At 43.1% G+C, this 24,175-nt stretch overlaps 1 protein-coding gene across 1 annotated transcript in view; it reads left to right on the forward strand.

The window, feature by feature from the left end:
- The first annotated feature begins 204 nt into the window (after positions 1 to 204).
- LOC126355890 (troponin C, isoallergen Bla g 6.0101-like) overlaps positions 205 to 24,175 on the forward strand; it is a 44,478-nt gene continuing 20,507 nt past the window's right edge. The window contains exons 1-3 of the mRNA XM_050006395.1: positions 205 to 299; positions 15,120 to 15,147; positions 16,080 to 16,223. Coding sequence (XP_049862352.1) covers positions 297 to 299; positions 15,120 to 15,147; positions 16,080 to 16,223 — 175 coding nt within the window. The 5' untranslated portion in view covers positions 205 to 296. The remainder of the gene's footprint in view (positions 300 to 15,119; positions 15,148 to 16,079; positions 16,224 to 24,175) is intronic.

Genomic DNA, 24,175 nt, shown 5'->3' on the forward strand with positions numbered 1-24,175 from the left:
TGGCGCACTGTGCTGGTAAGGCCGTCCGGTGCTCTCTGGCTCGGCATGCAGTGGGCGAGGAATGTGCCCTGTGGACGCTCACGACTGCGTCAAATGTCAGTCATGCGAGCGCTATATCGGGCGCCCCACGTTGTGCCACGGGTACAATACAGTGCATTGCAGAGCGCGTGCTGAGTTACTGCCGCTTATTTCGACGGCGGTCATAAAATTAGAGTGTTTAAGTAACCACGTGCGCGCCACCGAACCGCCCCAGTAGTTGAGTGCGACAGAACGCTGCACCATCGCCACCGGACATCATGGTACGTCTGACGATGACTACTCTACACCGGATTATCGTGCATGCTGACTCGATTTCAGGAAACTGTGTGCTCCACAGTGTGTGTGTGTGTGTCTCCATGGCGTTTCTACTCAGTCTGATTAAGATTATTGTATGTGTGCGACCACATCAGACTTTAATGTACTCCAGCTTGCTGGGCTATAACGCTGCATTACCACGGATGCGGTGTGGTTCAGAGGCTAATTGGATAAGTATCATACGACGATTCTTGAGGTAAATACTCTGTTAGTAGTAGGATTGATTTGAGTACTGTGCTGCTTTTCTTCATATCGTAATGTTGAACTGAAATTGCCAGTCAGTAACTAGGAAATCAACGAGCCATTTAAATTCCTCCATCATCCGCTGTAGTAGTAGGCATATACAAGGTGACACTGGAAAGACTTACAGACGTTGTTCAGGAATAGCTTCTGAACATTTTGAGGTAAGAGACTGTAACACCTCCGTTTTTATCCCGGCCTGATCTGATCGAATAGCAGCCCAGTATTTATTATTAACATGACCGTGAACCTAATGGGACTGGTAATCGGAATTGACTGCTACGGAAGTTGTTACTTTTCAGTTCGTCCTTTTCAATACTATAATGTATGGTTATAAGGAACACCAACACAGTTTTACTAACTACGAACTTATATTCTTCCCAAAACAGAAAAAAGGAGACAGCCACTGCCTTCGTCATACATATCTAAATACGGCTAATCTCAGCACAGGCTTTCTTCATTTTCCATTATCGTCACACGCTAATCCATCACTGCATCCAACACTGCAATCCAAGGTTAGGCCGGCACGGCAGACGCGAAACTAAATATCGGCACTAGTAACGTCACTGATCACTTTTACAAAGATACTTCATCACTTTCCCGGTATTTATTTATTATTTAGGGGTCTAACCAGGCGATGGTGAAACCCTTCTCGGTTAAAAACCCTGTATTCCAATAATGGCCTCCACACCCACACACACACACACACACACACACACACACACCATTCCCGCCAAACACTCTGGCGCATCTAGACACTCGCTCTCGCAACACGTCACAATCGATTGATCCCCCTATCGGCCAGTGCCGAGTGTAAAGTTATAGTAACGGCCTACGGACCCCTTACAAGACCCACCGTCTCTAGCGGCTCGGTAAACGGTTAAAACAGTGCGTTATAGAGAAAATGTCGACAGTATGCGGTGTGTCTTGTTTCTACTCGCTCGCGCTTCCAGCTGTTGACAACAGTAGTAGACGTTTTACTCTTTGCCTTTAAGTCTGCATTCGGTACTGCTCGGTTCTGTCTTGGGTTCGTTTTTACAACAATGTTAGTTGTATGTTACTATACAGAAACGTATGGAGTTTGTCGATATGCACCTCGCGTGCGGGTTCGCTGAATGCAATGGGACAGCGCCTCGATGACGCTATGTTCAACCGTCCCCGCGTCGAGGCAGCCACATTGCAGTTCAGTGTTTCCGCACACGGAGCGACTCAGAAGCAACCCTTTGCCGATGTGTGTGTTTTGCCAGCGGGTCGCAGCGAATCACTTCCTGTGTAGCTAAACAGTGCCTCGCACACAGCGCGCCTGCACCGTGATTCCCGAGTCGTTCGCTTAAATGCGTTGCCAAACGGTTCCCAGACATTCGGCGCCCGCGTTGCTAAGCGATCCGAGACGCGTCGCGTCCTCGAAATCAGTTGAGTAATGGTTTAGAGAATGAGATTTTCACTCTGCAGCGGAGTGTGCGCTGATATGAAACTCCCTGGCAGATTAAAACTTTGTGCTGGACCGAGATTCGCACTCGGGACCTTTGCCTTTCGCAGGTAAGTGCTCTACCAACGGAGCTACCAAAGCACGACACACGACCCCTTCTCACAGTTTTAATTCAGCCAGTACCTCGTCTGCCACCTTCCGAACTTCGCAGAAGCTCTTCTACATACCATTTGAGTATTGGTTTACTTTAAAGGTCAACAAGAAGATTGTGAACATTACGTTTGTAAGAAAAATCGAAAAACATTCCATGATATACAACTAAAAGCCCCCAGGCTACTACAGAAGAGATGTGGCAGAGAAAGCGGGATGTGAAGTGGGAAACGAATTTCGTATGACGAGTGCCGTATTGCTTCAAATAAATTTATCGGCAACTCAGTGACAACAATTGTACAAAAAACGGTAAATGGTACCAATAGTACAAGATGAGCCAAAGAGGACTTTATCGCATTGAAGTGATATATAAATTCATGCAGAGAACATAAAGAACCGGTAATGTGTCGTTTCGGAGCAAACAACATCAAGTTTCACGTGAAAGTGTGAAGTGTTATTTTGGTTCGATGTGTGTAGAATTTGTGATGCGGCTAACATTACAACGGTAATCAATTTCTTCCCACAGTTGTCGCGCCAAGTCGGCCGTAACTTGTGCAACGGCAGCGTAGATTCGATTTTTCAGGCCGGCTAATTTGTTCGGTAGGAGAGGAAGATACACAAGGTCTTTAATGAAACTCCAGAGAAAGAACTCGACTGCGTCAAGGCTGTGGAGCGAGGTGGCCAGCGAATGGGCCTTCACAGTCAACACACCGACCTGGGTAGCGGTTATTGCGGAAATCGTGAACCTCCTTGAGGAAATGACGTGTAGCGCCGTCTTGCTGGTAGTATACCATCCAATCGCGGTCATCTTCATCGATCTGTAGTATTAAAAAAATTTCAAGCCTATAGAGATAGACAGTACCGCTGACTGTTTTTCCACGAAGAAGAAAGAGCCACTGTAACACTACGCTGGCGCTCCTGGTGGCGCAATGTCGTACTGATGCACTACATGATTTAAGATTTTTTTCTGTAGAATGACACATCTACCCGTTATGTAAGTTATCTCAATAAATTTCTATATCATTTCAAAGTTGTACAGTCCTTTTTGATTCACCCTGTATTCTCTTGTGTGACAAACCAACATCGCCACATTTCCGTGTATGTAAAACCCAGGGTACGTTATCTGGGGTTTCAAAATAAAATTAACGATGTGTTATGGCGGAAAATATTAACTGCACCTAATGACCATAGCACTGCTTAGTCGTTCTATAAACAGCTATGAATTTCGATGTACGGATCAATCCAGAACTTCCTTCGTTTTCTTTTTCGTGCGTAGTATTAATACAGAAGCATTTTTCCCTCTGAGCCTTAATCTGTGCTCGACATGCAGAGTGTAGCCAAAACAATGTCAGGTGTCCTCCACGCTTACACACGGAAACTGAAGGTTCTCATTTCAGAGCTACCCCATGTGCGGAGCCCCGTTACCAGCTAGTCGCCGGCCGCGGTGGCTGAGCGGTTCTAGGCGCTTCAGTCCGGAACCACGTGGCTGCTGCGGTCGCAGGTTCGAATCCTGCCTCGGGCGTGGATGTGTATGATGTCCTTAGGTTAGTTAGGTTTAAGTAGTTCTAAATTTAGGGGACTGATGACCTCACCTGTTAAGTCCCTTAGTGTTTAGAGCCATTTGTACCATTTGAACCAGTTAGTCAACAACTAGTTCCCGATACTCGTACATAGCCTTTCCGTTGCGTTCCTTTTCAGTTGCTCCCTGTGCCGTATTAAGAGTTGTTGCATTGCCCGGTGTCACGTGGTGCACGTTTTGTTTGTTGTATATAGCTGGCTTCTTCACTGTTACGAAATTTTTCTCACAGAAACACGGGTGACTGCAGTATCAAACCGAAAAAGTTATATAACTACGTTATCTCTCGGTAACAAGTCGCCCGAGATCACAACGAAGTATCACCAACATGATCTCGAATTTTAAGGAGAAAAATCACACTTGCGAGGTATCAGCCCGAGAAACCGAAACCACGCGAACATTTGGGCCGTAATTGTAACAGAACGCAGTGACGACCTTCTCAAAGTACAGCTCTCAAACATGCGCAAGCGCAAGTTGTCACTCGATGAGTCCCGTTAGAGCCGCTTACTGCTGGGCGCCAAGTAATGTGCAGTGGAGTAAGAGGTTTACGAAATACTGTTTTGACATTCGTAGCATACTTCATTCACTGTGTCAACAGCAACGGGAGCAGTTCCTAACCTGCAGATGGTGCCAGAGATCTTTTGGCTCTGAACATTTAGATGTTGCGGTTCACAACAGCAGCGTGACTGAATGAAACGAATGAGTGCTTCATTAAAGACGCAGCGCAGCGCCATTTAATTATTAACATTACTGCCTTGCGTTATTTTCTTTGGAGTTTAAAGCTGGCACGTTAACGTGGATTACATTTGAAGGAGATGCGTTATTATTCAGTACGATTGGCGTGGTTAAATCGTAAATGGAAAATCGTTAACTTTGCTTCATAAGAATTCTTGTTGCTTGGGTTTATTCATTCTGATTTTGAGGGGTACACGTAGCTGCAGATTTCAATATGAGAATCATCATCATCATTTTATTAGGACCTTTGTCACACTTTCAACGCGGGATGGGCCTTGTTACGATATTTGGCGATGTTAGATGCCATTTCTGGCGCCACGTTGTACCCCCTGTGACGGAATTAGTGTACCCCAGCTGTCTGCGTCTAGTGTAAGCCATGAAATAGCGCGAGTCGCGTAACTGAGGCAGGACGTGGGCACCAGCCCGGTATTCACCTAGTGGGATGTGGAAAACCGCCTAAAAACCACATCCAAGCTGGCCCTCGTCGCTAGTCCGCCAGGTGGATTCGATCCGGAGCCGGCGCGCCTACCCGAGTCCAGGAAGCAGCGCATTAGCGCTCTCGGCTAACCTGACGGGTGGAATATCAATATCAGAATGCTGAATGTATATGTACTGAGGTTCACATACTACATATATTAATTATTACTTTTGGCGTAGAATAACATGCCCTAGAGCAAGATATCAAACAACATTGGGCAGATGTGTCCAACTCCCTTCTCCTCCTTCTTCGCCTTCAAGATGCCACGAATAGGATGCCGCCGTACAGTACTTCAAACTCAGACATTAGGCGGCTGCAGTGGGGAAAAGCAATTGATAAACTGTATACGCGAAAATTTAAAAGCTGTACTTCCAGAAGGTCTTAACTGCGTAATATCAGAATTATGGCCCAGATTTCCGCGCGAAATCGATTGCTGGGGCTGAAATCTTTCAAATGTCCTTTTTTCTCCTTGAAACATGAGGTCAATTTGGTGACGGTTCTTGTCAGGAAATGTCCCCGAAGAAAATGGTTCAAATGGCTCTGAGCACTATGGGACTTAACATCTAAGGTCATCAGTCCCCTAGAACTTAGAACTACTTAAATCTAACTAACCTACATCACACACATCCATGCCCGAGGCAGGATTCGAACCTGCCACCGTAGCGGTCGCACGGTTCCAGACTGAAGCGCCTAGAAGCGCTCCACCACAACGGCCGGCTCTCCCCGAACAACCTGTAACGGTTTGTTCATCGAGTTCTGGTTCATTCTGTATTCATGTACTGTTGTGATGTGTTGCGGCTTTTTCTCCTTTTGGCTATGGCGAACTATCAGCTACGCTCTTCGTATTAGTTTACCCGCACGCATATTTGATTTCGTGTTGATAACTCGGGAGTTACCTGGCCAGGAAACACATTCTTCCTGCTTTCGTACTTCACTGAGTCTCAGTAGCCCATATCTAATGTTTCATTTATTCTTTCAGTTTGTCTACCTGCCTACTCGATTAACAGATGTAACATTCCTTTATCCAAAGCTAGACTTTTTATTTTTATAACAAAATGCTAAGTAGTCGCCGTCCGGATATCCAAATAGAGGGCGATTTTCTCTCCGGAAAACACTGGAGGACGACATTATCATAAAACCAGAGCTATATATCCTCGGGAAGTACACCGGGTGTTGTCTTGCTTTCAGCAGTCCGAAATATAAACATAGCAAGAGAACGTTAGCTAATAACGCATGGCCAGATCGGTCAGTCGGCCACACTGTTGCCCTGTAACTACAGAAAAGTCGGTACATTTCTTAGGCTCTTGTCTGACACCACTTTGATGAGGCTGCACCTACGGTACGGCTGGCTATCTGTGAATCGAGTCACTCAAGCCAACCCGTCGCAGCACACTCCACGGTTCACGTGCAGTTTTACGGCACAATTTGACTGAGAGAGAAGATACGATGATAGCTCACGCCTTGAAGCATCAAGGAATAGTTAGTTCAGTGATGGAGAGAAATGTGTGACGTTGAAACAGTGCACACGTAGAGTGCGAATTGATTACAAAAATCATACAGGTATTGAAGTCGATGTGGGTTGCAGTCTTAATCCAGAGGAGAAGAGACTTCCAAAGGCTGGAGTAACGTGAACAGCTGCATGGAAACGGACTGGAGACCACACCCAAACAACAGTGGTAACAACAACAAAAACAAGAACAATAGTAGCAGCAACATCGCCTTTCCCACCTTTGAGAATGATATACGTTTGAGAAGAATGCCAATTTGAAAAAGTGGACCACAAGCCACGGCAAACAGTAGATTCCTTTGTAATTGGCTGGTTAAGTCAGTCCAAAGTTCGGAGGGAGGTAAGTGGCTATCGCGTTTAGTAGGATTACGCATTGTGAAACTGCAGTGTTCAAAACGACCTTAGGGCAAGACTCTGAATACACGCTCTTCGGCGCTTCTATTATATTATTCTAGTCTTTGTAGACGAGCATCGGAAGATAACGTTGTAGAAAATATCACTGTGTACTCATACGGTCCCGTTTCTACGTTGCAAGGAAATCAAAGCGACTCAAAGTTTGGACGAGGGCACTAACAGTGACTTTCTACATATTTTTGCAGCACAGTAAGTTTCCAAAATTGAGTACTTACAGGGGATAGGGAAAATAATGTGAACACCAATAGTTACTTGGGAATGGTTAATTAGTAAGGGATTGGGCCCCCATAATGCAGCTGCGATTCTTCTTGGAATACTGGGATATAATGATTGTATAGTCTCCAGTGGAATGTTATGCCACTCTTCGCTCAGAACCTCTTCTACCTCCTGTAGTGACGAGGGAGGAGGAAATCTGCTCTGGAGTCTGCGCTCCAATACCTCCCACAAGGGTTCGATGACGTTCAAGGTCGGGGACTGCGCTGGTCAGGGAAGACGCTGCACCTCAGGTGCATGCTCCTCACACCACGATTTTTGTCCTGGCTGTGTGAATGGGTGCATTATCTTACTGAAATATGGCATCACTGTTGGGGAAGAACATTTGAACCATGGGGTGCACCTGGTCATATAAAATGTTCACACAATCGTTGGCTGTAACACGGCTTTCGAGAGTAATGATGGGAAGAGCAGAATACCATGATATGACTGCCCACATCATCACACTTTCACCTCCATGCTCAACCATTGGAATGAAGCAATCAGGATTCTAGGCTTCTTCTGGCGTTCTCCAGACATTAAACCCGCCCCAGTATTGGAAATAACTAAAACGTTGACTCATCGGACCATATGACGTGTTTCCACTAGTCAACCGTCCAGGATTTATGATCTTAACACCGTGTTATGTGCATCTTTGCGTTCGTTGTCCTCAGTCAAGGTTTTGGTATAGTAGCTCGCCTATGAGTATTAGCTTTATGTTGTTCTCGGCGGACAGTGTCGATAGATACGGGGTCTCGGAGATGGATATTTGAGTTCTGCAGTCAGTTTAGCCGCCGTTGTTTTGTGTTGTTTTGACACAATTCGTGTAAGCGAACGACAATCTCTGTCATTTAGTTTTCATCTACGCCCAACTATTACGTTTACACGATGATGTCTTTCTATGTTTTGTGTAGTCTGTGATGACTGTGGAAACAGTTGCTCTTGAAACGTTCAGTAAGTAGGCTGTCTTGGTTACTTATGCTCCAGATAATCGGGCCCCCATAATGTGCCCTCTTTGGAACTCTGCCAGGTCTTTCACTGCGTGTCGACCTCGGCTACTGAGTACAAATACGAAGTGTGCAGCAGTCATAAACAACCTGCACTGGTGCCTAATCCATACTGACCACCCACAGCCGAGTGCGAAAGGTGCCTTAAGTACACCACTGGCCATTAAAATTGCTACACCACGAAGATGACGTGCTACAGACGCGAAATTTAACCGACAGGAAGAAGAAGCTGTGATATGCAAATGATTAGCTTTTCACAGCATTCACACAAGGTTGGCGCCGGTGGCGACACCTACAACGTGTTGACATGAGGAAAGTTTCCAACCGATTTCTCATACACAAGCAGCAGTTGACCGGCGTTGCCTGGTGAAACGTTGTGATGTCTCGGAGTAAGGAGGAGAATTGCGTACCATCACGTTTCCGACTTTGATGAAGGTCGGATTGTAGCCTATCGCGATGCGGTTTACCGTGTCGCTACATTGCTGCACGCCTTGGTCGAGATCCAATGACTGTTAGCAGAATATGGAATCGGAGGGTTCAGGAGGGTAATACGGAACGCCGTGCTGGATCCCAACGGCCTCGTATCATCAACAGTCGAGATGACAGGCATTATATCCGAATGGCTCTAACGGATCGTGCGTTGCGCTAAAAATAGTGTGTGTCAGTTTAATGATGATCAGAATAAGTAAAGAGAGAAATGTCTGAGCACGTTCAATTTTGCTCAGCTGTTTGAAAATCAAATAACGTAAGAGGTTTACCAGCACAGTAATTCATAATTTTCGAAAGGGGACGTATCAACACACATTCCTTTCTTCGACGTTACTGCGCAGAACCTCTTTATTTATTATCTTAATAACGATGATTCTCAATTACCATGCTTTTAACATTTTAAGTATCTGATTATGCTCCCTTACTTACCTCCTCTTAAGATTACAGTGTCAGGTATCAATACCACGACGTTGGCGTTGGTTTGTGATACTGTTTTTTCCTTCTTCTATGATACGTCACCTAAACCCATCCTTCATAGAGAAGTCGGATGAGCTTCCTGCCGGAACCAGTAACGGAAATCTCTGAAAAGGGCAATCACGGAAGCTGGACAGACAAGTATAGGTACAAATTAGGAAACTGCGAGGAAACGTTGGGTAACGGAAGATACCGACGAAAGGACGAAGTACAAAAATTATTCGGAGACAGTCAGGAATGCAGCAATATAGGTCAACTGCGAATGAAATAAATATGCGTAATGGTTGCAGAACAAATGTAAAGAAATCGAAATCGAAATGGTCGTCAGAAGGACAGATTTAGCATAGAGAGAAGCCGAAACAACTTTCGTTGAATTTATGGGTATCAGTCAAATGAAAACGAGGCAGATGGAAAAAAGTAAGTAAATACTTTATTATTTCAAAAGTAGTCGTCACCTCTGTTAATATATTTTTCCCACTGTTGGAAAAGACCGTCAATTCCTTCACAGAAAAATGTTTGTGGTTGCCTACGGAACCATGGTTGCACCCAGGCGTGCACCTCTTCGTCCAAAGCAAATCGAGGGCCACCGAATATCTTTTGTCGGGGCTCTATAAACATGGAACCACGTGTTGCCGAGGTTGTTTTGACTACGCTGGGAGCCACTTTAATACGTGTTCCACACAGTCCCCTGTGACTTCCATATTTACGAAACTCTACATAAATTTATTCGCGGCCGTCAATTTGCTTCGGACGAAGAAGTGCACGCCATGGGACAACCATGGTTCCATATACAACCACAGCGTTTTCCCATCAGTTTTTTTTCCGGTTATTGTATTTAGTGCCCCATCTGGGGCGATCTGGCAGCAGCATATACGCTGCTCTTCAGCCGAAAGACTGAAATTATACAAAGACGACATTTAAAATAACAGAAAGGAGAAAATATGGTGTACATAGATATAAAAAAGGGAGTAACAATACGGAAGAGAACAGACAGAAAGGGGGCGACTGTAAAATGGAGATAAAAACTGTAAAAATTTGTACACACAAAAAAACCACACACTGGATCATAAAAGTATCGACGGACGGCATAGCACATAACAATCACTGACAGTAACAATATGTCAAAGTCCAGCACACAATTAAAATCACAACTCTCGACACACACGAGAACAGCACCAAACACAACACTGACGTAGCACACCGATGATGATGGTCAAACAGAGGATCTGCCAGGGGCATAGAGATGAACAAGAAGGGAAGAAGGGAGGGAGGGGAGGAGAGGGAGGAGGAGATGGGCAGGGGCGCACCAAAGAGGGCTGGGAAGGGACGAACTTGGGAGGAACACAGTCGAGGAGGGGGTGCAGGGACTCAGGGGGGAAAGGAGGAAAATCCGCTCTGGGAGTAGGAGGTGAGAGGAAAAAGGGGGGCCCTGGAGGGGAGGACGACGCCAGGTTACAGTTGGAAGAAAGGGTAGATGACACGGCGAACATGCGGGAAGGGGAAGTGCTGGAAATTGCCGGATGGAGGCTGTGGTGGTGAAGAGAGGGAGGGATATAGAGATAGAGACGTGACAATGGGCGGGGGTGGAGAGGAAGGAGGAAACCAGGGGGTGTGGGGGATCAAGCTGGCAGACAGTGTAAAGGATGAAGAGGTGTTAGAGGAAAAGAAGGAGGTGGGGGAAGCGGATGAGGTCATAGGGGAGTCACGCAGAGGGGAGGAAAGCAGATGTGGAAGGCAAAGCGGAGCTTGTGGCGTTATAGGATTTGGAAGGCCTTGTAATAGTGGGGGGGGGGGGGGAGGGCAGAGATCCAGGCAACACTGGCATAACAGAGGATAGAATGGATAAGGGACTTGTAGGTGTGTAGGATGGTGGAAGGATGTAATCCCCATGTCCAGCCAGACAGGAGTATCAGGAGGTAGAGGCAGGAATGGGCTTTCTGCTGGATAGTCAGGAGGTGAGAGGTCTAGGTGAGGTGAGGTGACAGTCAAGGGTGAGGCCAAGGTATCTCAGTGTGGGGGTGAGGTGGTTGGGACGTCCATAAATGATGACGTAGAAATCTGGGAGATGGAAGAAGTGGCTGATGCGGCCTATGATGATTTCCTGGGTTTTGGAGAGGTTGAGACGAAGGAACCACTCGTCAGTGTGGGTTTGGAGGGTGCATTGGGGCCATTGCAGGGTAGGATAGAGAGCCAGGAAGGCGGAGTCACCAGTAAATTGGAGGAGGTGGACAGGTGGGGGTGGCTTGGGCACATCGGCAGTGTACAGGAGATAAAGGAGAGGGGAGAGGACGGAGCCCTGGGGGACGCCAGCACTGGGATAAAAGATATGGGAGTTGGTGTTGTGGAGGGTGACACGGGAAGGACGGCGTGAGAGGAAGGAAGCAGAGAGATAAGTGTTGCCATCTGTTGCTGGGTATGGGAACTATCAAAATTGACATTGGTTTCACCCCTAAGTGACATATAGTCGTGAGACCAATGTCAATTTTGATAGTTCCCATTCCCAGCAACAGATGGCAACACTTATCTCAAAGCATTTACATTTGAGGGTTAGCCCGTTTTCTCGCGCATGTTTTCAATTCTCTTTTAAACGCTTCGAAAGAATACATTAAAGGCCTCCACGAGGGGGAGACTCTATTTGATTGGTGCAATAACAACCAAATGATTATTCGGTTTTTAGAATCTGTGAGACTGAAGATATAGCATCAGATTTTCGGAAAAAATATCATCCACACAATCCCGAAGACAACTAGTGCCAGTAAGTGCGAGGAACATGGTACGCTCAGGTGAACAGCTCATGCATCACAGCTACAGGCAAGAACAATATGCAAAAGAGTGGAAAAGGAAACTGAGGATCCTGTCGGTGTCGATCAGCTCGGTTTTAGGAAGTGGAAGCAAGGAAGAGCAAGAAACGTTCATAGGATTCGTGGCGGTAGAAAAAGCGTTTGACAATGTAAAATCGTGCAAGATGTTCGAAATCCTGAGAAACATAGGAGTAAGTTGTACGGAAAGACGTGTGATATACAAAATATGTCAAGATGAGAAAAAAGAATAGAAGACAAGAGTTCTCCGTTTAAAAAGAGTATAAGACAGGAATATAATATTTTGCCCGTCCTGCTCAGTGTATACATTAAAGAAGTAGTGATGGAAATGAATGAAAGGTTCAGAAGTGGGATTAAAATTCAGAGTGATAAGATATCAATGATAAGATTTGCTGATGACATTGTTATCCTCGGTGAAAGCGCATATGATTAACAGGGCCTTTCGAATGGAATGAACAGTCCAATATACACATAATACTGATTTATGCTAAACTGGAGACTGATGGAAGTGATGAAGAACATCAGAAAGAGATTACAAGTAAGTTATCATTAAAATTTGTGGTCAGGAAATAGATGAAGTGTGGGAATTCTGCTACCGTGGATGCAAAATAACACGTGATGGATGAAGCAAGGAGGACGTAAAAAGCACAGGCACTGGTGAAGGGGAGATTATTGGCCAAAAGAGGTCTATTAGTATTACGTCACAGGCCTTAATGCGAGGAAGAAATTTCTGAGAATGTACATTTGGAGCACAGGTTTCTATGGAAGTGATTCATGGACTACAGGAAATCGGAAAAAACAAAATCAAAGCACTTGAGACGTGCTGCTGTAGAGGATGTTGAAAATTGGTCGAACTGATAAGATAGGGGATGAAGTGATTCTCCGTTGAATCGGCGAAGAAAGGGTCATAAGGGAAACACTGACAAGAAGGGACAGGATGCTAAGATGTTAGGATGTCTGTTAAAACATCGGGAAATAAGTTCCATGCTTCTAGAGTGATTTGTAGAGGGTAAAAACTGTAGCGAAAGACAGAGATTGGGATACATCCAGCAAATAATTGAGAACGATGAGTGCAAGCACTACTCTGAAGTAAAGCGATAGGAAATTGTGGCGGGCCATCAGTCCAGGCAGAAGAATGATGGCAATAAACAACTAAATAAACCTCATGTTGCATATGATGCCGGATTGGAGATTTGTGTGAGTGTGAAAAACAGTCCGGAAACGCAGGCCGCTCGGAAAATAAAGCACATCAGTTTTCGCAAAGGCTGGGCAAGAACTGTACGGGAATGTTGTTCGTTTCACGGCTTTTATGTTTTGTATTCTGCAGGCCATTATACAAAACATAAGTGAATACACTTCGTACCAACATTGCCAGTTTCAGTCCTGTTTCATCTCCTTACTGAGCGATGGAGAAACGGTTGTTTATGTGACTCGGTACACTTTGTGATCTCTCAAATCTTATTCTCATGGTCCCTGTACGAGATAAAAGATGCATCAATCTTCGAGTCACTTTCTGTGCTTTTGATTTATTTTGTTTGTCCCATTTCATTTACCGATTCGTAGCTGCTCCACTACATTCTTAAATTACACATTGTTTAAATATTCAAGTTACTGTACATGCCAGATTTTTGGTATACTTCAGCATCATCTGCCTTCTTTGACCATTTTTGTACTGAGTTGTTATAAAAGGCAGATTTTTGGTATATGTCGGTGTCATCTTCCTTCTTTAGACTTTTCTGCATTGAGATTTTTTCGTATACATCAGTGTCATCTTCCTTCTTTACACTTTTCTGTACTGAGGTTTTTGGTGTATGTCAGCGTCATGTCGATCTTTTCACTCTTTTGTATTGAGTTGTTGTAACTCAGTACAGAAATGTCTAAAGAAAGAAGATGGCACTGATACATACCAAAAATCTGGCATTTACCAACTCAAGTGTAACAAATGCGATGCTCTGTACTTACGGCAGATCAACAGACTCTTGAAATAAGGTATAAAGAATATAAAAAACCTATAATTATGATACCAGCCATTCAATATTTGCAGAATACCTCCAACAAGAAAACCACAATCCCACCATAATTGAACAGGGCATATGCTATCCCTACAATAGAACTTCCACGTCCAAACAGCTACAACAGAGAGGAAACACATGATAAATTACCAGAAAAACACCAGCAACCAAACGTTATTTGAATTAGTAATACATATTGTAGATAAAGAGAAGCCCCCATAGACATCACAAAATAATATCACAAACTTGGTAGTATCCCCACCCTAGATCACCTAGTAAGCACCATATCAAAGGAATAATTCACAAAAAAAATCAGGTTCAAATGGCTCTGAGCACTATGGGACTTAACTTCTGAGGTCATCAGTCACCTGGAACTTATAACTACTTAAACCTAACTTAAGGACATCACACACATCCAAGCCTGAGTCAGGATTCGAATCTGCGACCGTAGCGGTCGCGCGGTTCCAGACTGTAGAACCCCATCCGGCTAACAATTTACACACACAATAGTTTGAACATGTTAGCTACCTTCAAATACACACACACAAACACTCACCTGTCGGAAAATATAAACACATACACTAGCCAAAAAATATAAACACTCGTACATACAGAGCAGCAGCAGACGATCAAGCTGCTATGATAACAAAAGACGAATGCGTCCCGAAATAGCAAAACAAAAGCACTCGAAAAGGAGAGATGGCAGTCGTTCGTCACAACACAAAACCGTGAATATATTTAGTGTCAGTGAAACTTCTGTGTGCTAAAATCCACAACATACATGTAGAAGAACAGGAAGAATGACGTAAGCAACGGAAAGTCGTGAGTAAATATAATAATTAATACTGTTTATAGAAGTAACTTGAAACATGTGAACTGTTCACGATCCTAGTAAACAAAACTGTAAGAAAAATCATTCCAGTGACTGAAGATGCTTTCAAATAAAGATAAACGCTAATGACAGAAGCTAAAGAAATGAATTAAACGCATTTCGTCTTAATAACACTTGCATTGCTATTGCAAAAAAGTATTTAATCCATATAACTTATATTTATTTATAATTTATCATTTCAAGGCAGTTTTTCAGTCTAAAATATTTCTCAGCTATTGCCTAGATTTTCAGTCGCTATAAACACTTTGGATTTTACGCACCTGTCACTAATTCTGTTGTTTCTTATTTCAGGATGACCTTCCTCCAGAACAGATACAAGGTGAGTAGAACACAAATCTTGATGAACCATCAAAATCATATTGAAATGTCACTTATCGAATTGAATTGCCGGCAAGGGGAAAAGAACCTATTATGAGAGCAGTAGCTATAACATCAATAAGAAAGAGGATCCCAAAGGACCAAATTCTACCACTACTGAATTTTAAATTTCATTTTGTTTTAAACCTCGACTTGCTTTGAGTAAACGTCCATTTTCAAGTTGCAGGCACGTACATGTAGTAATCTGCATGCACTAATGGAGGAGAAAAATAACCAGTTCTTCTTATTATATTCTTCTTATTATACAAATGGACACAAAAACTGGTCAACATATATGGATCTGACAGGTTAAGCTCGTCAAGCGTTAGAGCCGTTGACCTCCCAATCAATGAAAACGTAGCACAAAATTATCGCGCATGTCAAACTTGGAATTTAGAATCCAACTGTGGCAGTCTTCAGTCCTGTGACATCCGTTTTCAAACTGGCCAACGTCAAAGCACTTCAGCTGAAACCGTTTGATCGCTATGATCAGTCGCTGAGTTTTTTACCGTTGGGTGACGAGATGGTGTAGGAGATATCTAGAGGAGAGTATTTTCTGCAACAGCATGCGGAACCAATATATTGCTTCAGAGAAACCTTTCGGTTGGTGCAATTTACACGATAACGAATTCCACATTAACGCAAAAGTATACAACAATAGTCTGGTGATACTTTTATCTAATACTTGATGCTGAAGTCATTATAACCACCACATGTAAGTTCCCCCAAGTCTTTAGTGATTAAGAGTTGGTATGAACAGTTTTCTTCGCGGTCAAATTGAGGTTTTCCATTTCACAGAGCAAAGATTCCAATCCAATTGCTAAATTTGATTCGTAGCTTGCGATAGGAATGCTGAAATGCATTTGTCATAACGGCCCTTCGTTTTTGCTCCAGTACTGAAAAAGGCGTTCGATGCCTTCGACCACGAGAAGAAGGGCTACATCACCATAGACACGGTGCAGACCATCTTGGACATGCTGGGCATCAAGCTGGACGCGGACACGCTGCAGGAGGTCATCGACGAGCTGGATGCAGACGGTGAGCGAAAATACTACAGCATCCCGACACTTACCGGACATTAAGCACCAGATGTGAAAAAGAAGAAACATTTAATTACAGAAAACTTAAACCAGACGCTTTTATTTGAAATAGTTATTTATTGCATGAACCGTTTTTCTAATCTTCAGAGGCTCATCTTCAGCACGGTGCATACTGTAGCTATTTCAAAGTGTAATGCTCTGTGACGTGTGGGTGAAACACGCCTTTTTCACAGGGTCACCACCCAACACTACACTTTGAAATAGCTACCCTCCTACGAGTATGCGCGATAACGAATTCTACCTTAACATAAAATACACAACAAAAGTCTGGAGATACTCATATGTACCATCTGTTCCTGAAGTCATTATATCCATTATATTCCCCATGTCTTCAGTGATTAAGAGTCTGTACGAATATTTTTCTGCGCAGTCATAAGAACAACTCGTACGCACCGTTGGAGGATGAGCCTGTAAACATTCGAATACCGGTTCATGCAATAATAGCTATTTCAAAAAAGTTACTGGTTGCAGTTTTCTCTATTGATCTTGACTAGACAGTCGCGATTCCTTAAAGATCGGTAATGGATAAGCTTAAGAAGAAACAGTCTCAGCAGATAAGGACTTCAGTGTGAAAAGAATACTAAGATTTTATATTAATCTTGCAATCTTTACTGTTTGTGTTACAGTATAGTATTTTCCTATGTCCATTTGCCTAATTCAAAGAATAATCATTAGGTTGTTGCTTCTGCATAGAAATAAAATTCGTCAAATGGCTCTTCATATCAGTTACTGTTATTTATCGATGTTTAAAATTACATACGTGTTACAGTACACTATAGACCATTCCCATGTCAATACGTTCACCCTCCATGAGCTCTACAATCACGAATCCGCCAACATTGCGGACAAAACAAAGGTAACAGACAAAAGAGTGATTGAGTTCCTGAGATAATTATATTTTATAAACTTTTTGGTGTCAACAAAATGTTGTGCCCCACAAATACTCTTCGTTAAGTTTGTTATTATAAAATTTATATTTTTCTTATATGAATGTTGTGAGAGGTTAACTTGATTTCTGTTTTTATCATTGACGAATATCTCTTTAGAATCTATGAATTTTTGAACAGAATTGTAAGAAATTACTATTTAACAGAATTGCTACACATACCTTCACAACCTGACACTCAAGACTCAAAAACTGCTATCGAAAACTACACTATGATATAACTGCGTACGACTACCAGAACCACATTCATATAAGATATTTTATTCAGTATCTCCCATCTCTCAAACTGTAAACGACATGTCTAACCCACACGTGTCAGCAAACTATAAATGAAGTGTCACGTCACAGGGGATAGTGTGAGTGAAGGAGATACAGAAGGGGAGAAAGGATACCTTTGTTTGTTTGTGTGTATTTGTGTGTGTGTGTGTGTATGTGTGTGTGATACAGAGAGACATGACTTCAGACAGAAAATCACAGTGAGAGGAAATGAGACACAGGGACACACACAAAAGAGATAGTGAAGAACGAGAGAGAAAGAGAGAGAGAGAGAGAGAGAGAGAGAGAGAGAGAGAGAGAGAGAGAGAGAGAAAGAAAGAGAGGGGGAATGGAGAAGAGGTGAAGTACCGAGCTGGAAGATAATTGTGAAGTAATAGTTGAGAGAGAGAGAGATTAGATTACATTAGATTAGATTAGTACTTGTTCCATAGATCATGAATACGACACTTCGTAATGATGTGGAACGTGTCAGGTTAACAAAAGGTGCCTATACAAGATATTACATTACACAAAATATTCCATCACACTTAATATTTTTAATTTTTTTGGTGATGGTTGGGGAAGTTACCAACTTGTTGTTGTGGTCTTCTGTCCTGAGACTGGTTTGATGCAGTTCTCCATGTTAATCTATCCTGTGCCAGATCCTTATCTCACAGTACCTACTGCAACCTACATCCCTCTGAATCTCCTTGGTGTATTCATTTCTTGGTCTCCCTCTACGATTTTTACCCTCCACGCTGCCCTTCAATGCTAAATTTGTGATCCCTTGATGCCTCAGGATATGTTCTACCAAGCGATCCCTTTTTCTGGTCAAGTTGTGCCACAAACTTCTCTTCTCCCCAATCCTATTCAATACCTCCTCATTAGTTATATGATCTACCCAACTAATCTTCAACATTCTTCTGCAGCACCACATTTCGAAAGCTTCTATTCTCTTCTTATCCAAACAATTTATTGTCCATGTTTCACTTCCATACATGGCTACACTCCATACAAATACTTTCAGAAACAACTTCCTGACACTTAAATCTATACTCGATATTAACAAATTTCTCTTCTTCAGGAACGCTTTCCTTGCCATTGCCAATCTACATTTTATACCCTCTCTACTTCGATCATCATCATTAGTCATTTTGCTCCCCAAATAGCAAAACTTCTTTACTACCTTAAGTGTCTTATTTCCTAATGTAATTCCCTCAGAATCACCCGACTTAATTCGACTACATTCCGTTATCCTTGTTTTGCTTTTGTTGATGTTCATCTTATACCCTCCTTTCAAGACATTGTCCATTCCATTCAACTGCTCTTCCAAGTCCTTTGCTGTCTTTGACAGAATTACATTGTCATCAGCGAACCTCAAAGTTTTTATTTCTTCTCCCTGGATTTTAATACCTACTCCAAATTCTTCTTTTGTTTCCTTTACTGCTTGATCAATATACAGACTGAATAACATCGGGGAGAGGCTACAACTCTGTCTCACTCCCTTCCCAACCACTACTTCCCTTTCATGCCCCTCGACTCTTTTAACTGCCATCTGGTTTCTGTAGAAATTGTAAATAGCCTTTTGGTCCCTGTATTTTACCCCTGCCACCTTTAGAATTTGAAAGAGAGTATTCCAGTCAACATTGTCAAAAGCTTTCTCTAAGTCTACAAATGCTAGAAACGTAGGTTTGCCTCTCCTTAATCTTTCTTGTAAGATAAGTCGTAAGGTCAGTATTGCCTCGCGTGTTCCAACATTTCTACGGAATCCAAACTGATCTCCCCCGAGGTCGGCTTCTACCAGTTTTTCCATTAGTCTGTAAATAATTCGTGTTAGTATTTCGCAGCTGTGACTTATTAAACTGATAGTTCGGTAATTTTCACATCTGTCAGCACCTGCTTTCTTTGGGATTGGAATTATTATATTCTTCTTGAAGTCTGAGGGTATTTCGCCTGTCTCGTACATCTTGCTCACCAGATGGTAGAGTTTTGTCAGGACTGGCTCTCCCAAGGCCGTCGGTAGTTCTAATGGAATGTTGTCTACTCCCGGGGCCTTATTTCGAATCAGGTCTTTCAGTGCTCTGTCAAACTCTTCACGTAGTATCGTATCTCCCATTTCATCTTCATCTACATCCTCTTCCATTTCCATAATATTGTCCTCAAGTACATCGCCCTTGTATAGACCCTCTATATACTCCTTCCATCTTTCTGCTTTCCCCTCTTTGCTTAGAACTGGATTTCCATCTGAGCTCTTGATATTCATACAGGTGGCTCTCTTTTCTCCAAAGGTCTCTTTAATTTTCCTGTAGGCTGTATCTATCTCACCCCTAGTGAGATAAGCCTCCACATCCTTACATTTGTCCTCTAGCCATCCCTGCTTAGCCATTTTGCTCTTCCTGTCGATCTCATGTTTGAGACGTTTGTATTCCTTTTTGCCTGCTTCGTTTGCTGCCTTACTGTATCAAAAAATTCATCTAATGAGTAGAAGGAGTTGTCATTAAGAAATTCTTTTAATTTCCTTTTAAATGCTATATGGCTTTCTGTCAGACTTTTGATGCTATTAGGTAAGTGACCAAAGACTTTTGTAGCAGCATAACTTACCCCCTTGTAAGCCAAAGTTAGATTTAACCTTGAGTAGAGAAGAGAGAGAGAGAGAGAGAGAAAAGATAAGGGGGAAATAAAACAGCTCCGGCGATGAAAGAGGGAAGAGAGATGGAGATGAAGATGACAAATGGACAGAACGAGACAGATACATTATAATTTTTTTAGATAACGGTTTTCTGTTAAGGATCATGGCACTTTAATTACGCTCTGCTGAAAATATACTGAAAATATATAACATCATTTGTTCTAAAATCTAAGCACTTTTCTTATATGCTATCTGACAAGATATTCAAAATTAATATCTAGCACAGCAAGTTTGTATTCTCTATTTCCATTAATGTTGAAAAGTTTAGTTCATATCAAAGGCAAAATAATAAATATTCCAGTATTTATCTTGAAGTTGTTGCTCTTTCGTGTAGCACATAGATAAGGCGAGATATACGAACAGCTCGCTCTACAGTCTTTCTTGTACGTAGTCTTCCTACAATCCTCTTTCCTGTTGCATAATATTGATTTACTTGTTTATGAAGTCTTGCATCAACAATTTACTTCAAATGATATCACAGTTTTTGTCTATATAGCTACACATGATCAATTATAGCTAATTTAAGCAGATGTTGTTGGTCAAATGATTGAACTGTGGGAAAATAAGACTACCAATAGATTGCACAGTGGATTTTTGTCCGAATTTTCATAATCAAACGAAGAGTCGGAAGTGGACGAATGGGGTATCAAATTGACCAGTGTGAAGTCTAGTTCTGCATAAAGGGGTTTATTTGCTTGAAAGTATTCAGTGTAAATAAGAGAAACTTAATAAGTAATTTAAGGGAAATTTTTGTCGGATTTCTTAAGGGTGAGAAATGGCCAAGTGAGGTAACAAATGGGCCAGTGTGAGATATACTTTTGTTTTGTGTCTTCATTATTCTGACTTTAAAGTAGCACGCACGATTTCACTTCGTCGAGGAACTTCGTTACAGATTCCTGTGTATTTGACTTTTTGTCTTTTGTTAGGTGACGCAATACCTGCAGTGTGTCCAAGCAGGAATAGCCACTAGTCAGAGTTATGACATGAACGATCATTCTAAGCCAAAATTCTATTAAACATGGGCTCAACAATCCATGCCTTATGGGCTATGAGCACTTCTTCAAGTTCGATGCTGTGAAACAAATCTCTTCTACTGCAAACTCTTTGCATTCCACATTTTGAGAGATGTTAGTATGGACCAACAAACGAAAAAAAAAGTCTAAAGATAATGGGTTTTAAAGTGCATTCCTTGACAGCTATGTGCTCTTGTTCATCTTCGGCACTGTGAAATTCATCTCTTCTACCGAACAGGTGCCCATAGCTCTACAGATATGGATCGTAGACCCATGTTTACTCGTGGACTGGGTGTTGAGTACTCCTCATCATCATTTCATCCTCGTCATGCCCAGTATGGCATCGATTGCAATGAGACTTTCACTCGGCGGCCAAACGTCCCTAGATAGGGCCTCCCAACCAACAATGCCATACGCTAATTTCAATTCGATAAGTTATAGAGGGCAATAAGTTTTCTGGCATTTATCGATACCGAATTATGGCACCGAATTTTTTATTTTATGGAACTTTATAGTTTTCTGTGGCACAGGGGACTTAAGTAAAACAACATTTGTGAGTGTAGATCAAATATAAGGGGCTATCAAAAATTTCCGATGTATGTCGTTGCTCCAGCTTATACACAACATAGCGCGACTGCGATGCGGGTATATAAGCTTTGCACAAATTAGCGTCTCCCGCCCAGTATGAGGGCCTGGCGAAGGATTTCGCCTGAGGCTATGCAACCCACATAACATAACTGTCATGCGGTTCGTTCTACACGACAGTTCTCGTGAGACACTCTGCAGGGGCAGGGGCATTGAAGATGCTCCTGCAACGTGTTTGATCACCTACAGGCTACCCCTGAGGTTCGTCTCTGCTCAAATGAACCACTGGCTATGAAGACAATATTTTGACACAGAAAACGAGCTGCAGAATTGTCTTCTATAACGAGGAAACTGAAAAGTTGGTACAACGCTACGACAGATGTCTAAGTCTGAGCGGCGACTGTGTAGAGAAGTAGCTCGAAGGTGTAGCTAACCGTTGCAAACAAAACAGTTTTGCTTTTCTCTGTGTTTCCATTTCGCGACCTATCGTTCCTTACTTTCTGAGTAGCCCTCGTTTATTAAAACGAAATTTAAAGAAATATCCCATTGCTTGCTGTGAAACTGTTAGTTTCCGTGTTGCATACTCACGTAGTTTTCCTTAGCTGATCACTTACCTTGGTCGGTTCCACAAACGACAGCACCGCCACTCATCTTTGCTCACCCGGCACACCCCAACTACCTTGAGGGTCCGCAAAAACGCTTCCTAGGAAATTTGCGTACCAGTCCTTGTACTGTTGTAGCCGTAACAGTTTTGTATGTCCGTCCTGCAAGTATTTCCAGTAATCCAGTACGTTCATATGTGTATCTCTATATACGTAATGGACCGTCATACCAGTGATCCACACAGCTGCGTTCGTCTTATAATGCGGAAAATATGTTTCTTCTGGAAAACGTACACTGTCCAAAGATATTGCTGTATGTACAGTGCACCGCATGAACGCTATGATCTTCCTCGCCAGAGGCCTGACAGCCAACTCCTCGCTGGTGGTCGTGGGTGACACATGGGCGAATCCGCGAAATGCTTAGCGTATATTTGTCTTTCGTTGGATTACCGGTTTACAGATCTGTCGAAGAAGCAGATGGTGCATATTCTTCGATGTCGGCTCTCGGGACGTCGGTAAATGCTGCAGAACGCAACTGCGTTCAGCGATGAACGTGCGCACATACGTGAACAGGGGTGGTATATGGCCGACACTGACTGGGGGAAGATGCTATGTTGGCACTAGTTCTTCGATAATGGTCCCCGTAAGGGAGTGAGTCCTGCCGTGCCCCCGTTCTAGCATGGTATTAACATACATGGCACTCGCCTCATCTTGTCGTCGACTAAACGCCCCCTTCTTGCGCTGGTAGGGTAAGCGTACCTTAAAGAGCTGTCCAAAGCTTACACAGCACCCAAAAATCGCTTGAATCCTCATAGACAACATCTGAACTACCCAAGCACGAGTCAGGACCTGTCCTCACAGCCTTACTTCCCCCAGTAGCTCATCTCATACCTTCAAAACTTCACGAAAGCTCTGCTGCGAAGTTCCTGGAAGATAGGACGTTTTGGAGACGTAACTTAGCCACAACCTGCGGAATGTTTCCAGAATGAAATTTTCACTCTGTAGCGGAGTGTGTTAAGATATGGAACTTGTGGCAGATTAAGGCTGTGTGAGTCGTGCTTCGGTAGCTCTGTTGGTAGGACGTATGCCCGCGAAAGGCCAACGTCCCGATTTCGAGTGTCGGTCCCGTACACAGTTTTAAGCTGCCGGGAAATTTCACATCTACATCTACATCTACATCCATACTCCGCAAGCCACCTGACTGTGTGTGGCGGAGGGTACCTTGGGTATCACTATCGGTTGTCTCTTCTATTCCAGTCTCGTATTGTTCGTGGAAAGAAGGATTATCTGTATGCTTCTATGTGGTCTCTAATCTCTCTAATTTTATCCTCATGGTCTCTTCGCGAGATATACGTAGGAGGGAGCAATATACTGCTTGACTCCTCGATGAAGGTAAGCTCTCGAAACTTCAACAAAAGCCCGTACCGAGCTACTGAGCGTCTCTCCTGCAGAGTCTTCCACTGGAGTTTACCTATCATCTCCGTAACGCTTTCGCGATTACTAAATGATCCTGTAACGAAGAGGATGTGTCAACCCTATCTGGTACGAATCCCACACTGCTGAGCAGCATTCAAGCAGTGGTCGAACAAGCGTACTCTATCCTACTTCCTTTGTCTTCGGATTGCATTTCCTTAGTATTCTTCCAATGTATCTCAGTCTGCCATCTGCTTTACCGACGCTCAGCGTACACTCCGGTGCGGGGTGAAGATTTCATACTGTAACCAAACAGTGATTTGACATTCAGTACCTCAGCACTTTCGAAACAATAATGATAATTAATATTGCACCTGGTGCACTGTT

The sequence above is a fragment of the Schistocerca gregaria genome, chromosome 3 (assembly GCF_023897955.1).
Source record: "Schistocerca gregaria isolate iqSchGreg1 chromosome 3, iqSchGreg1.2, whole genome shotgun sequence".
Taxonomy (NCBI): domain Eukaryota; kingdom Metazoa; phylum Arthropoda; class Insecta; order Orthoptera; family Acrididae; genus Schistocerca; species Schistocerca gregaria.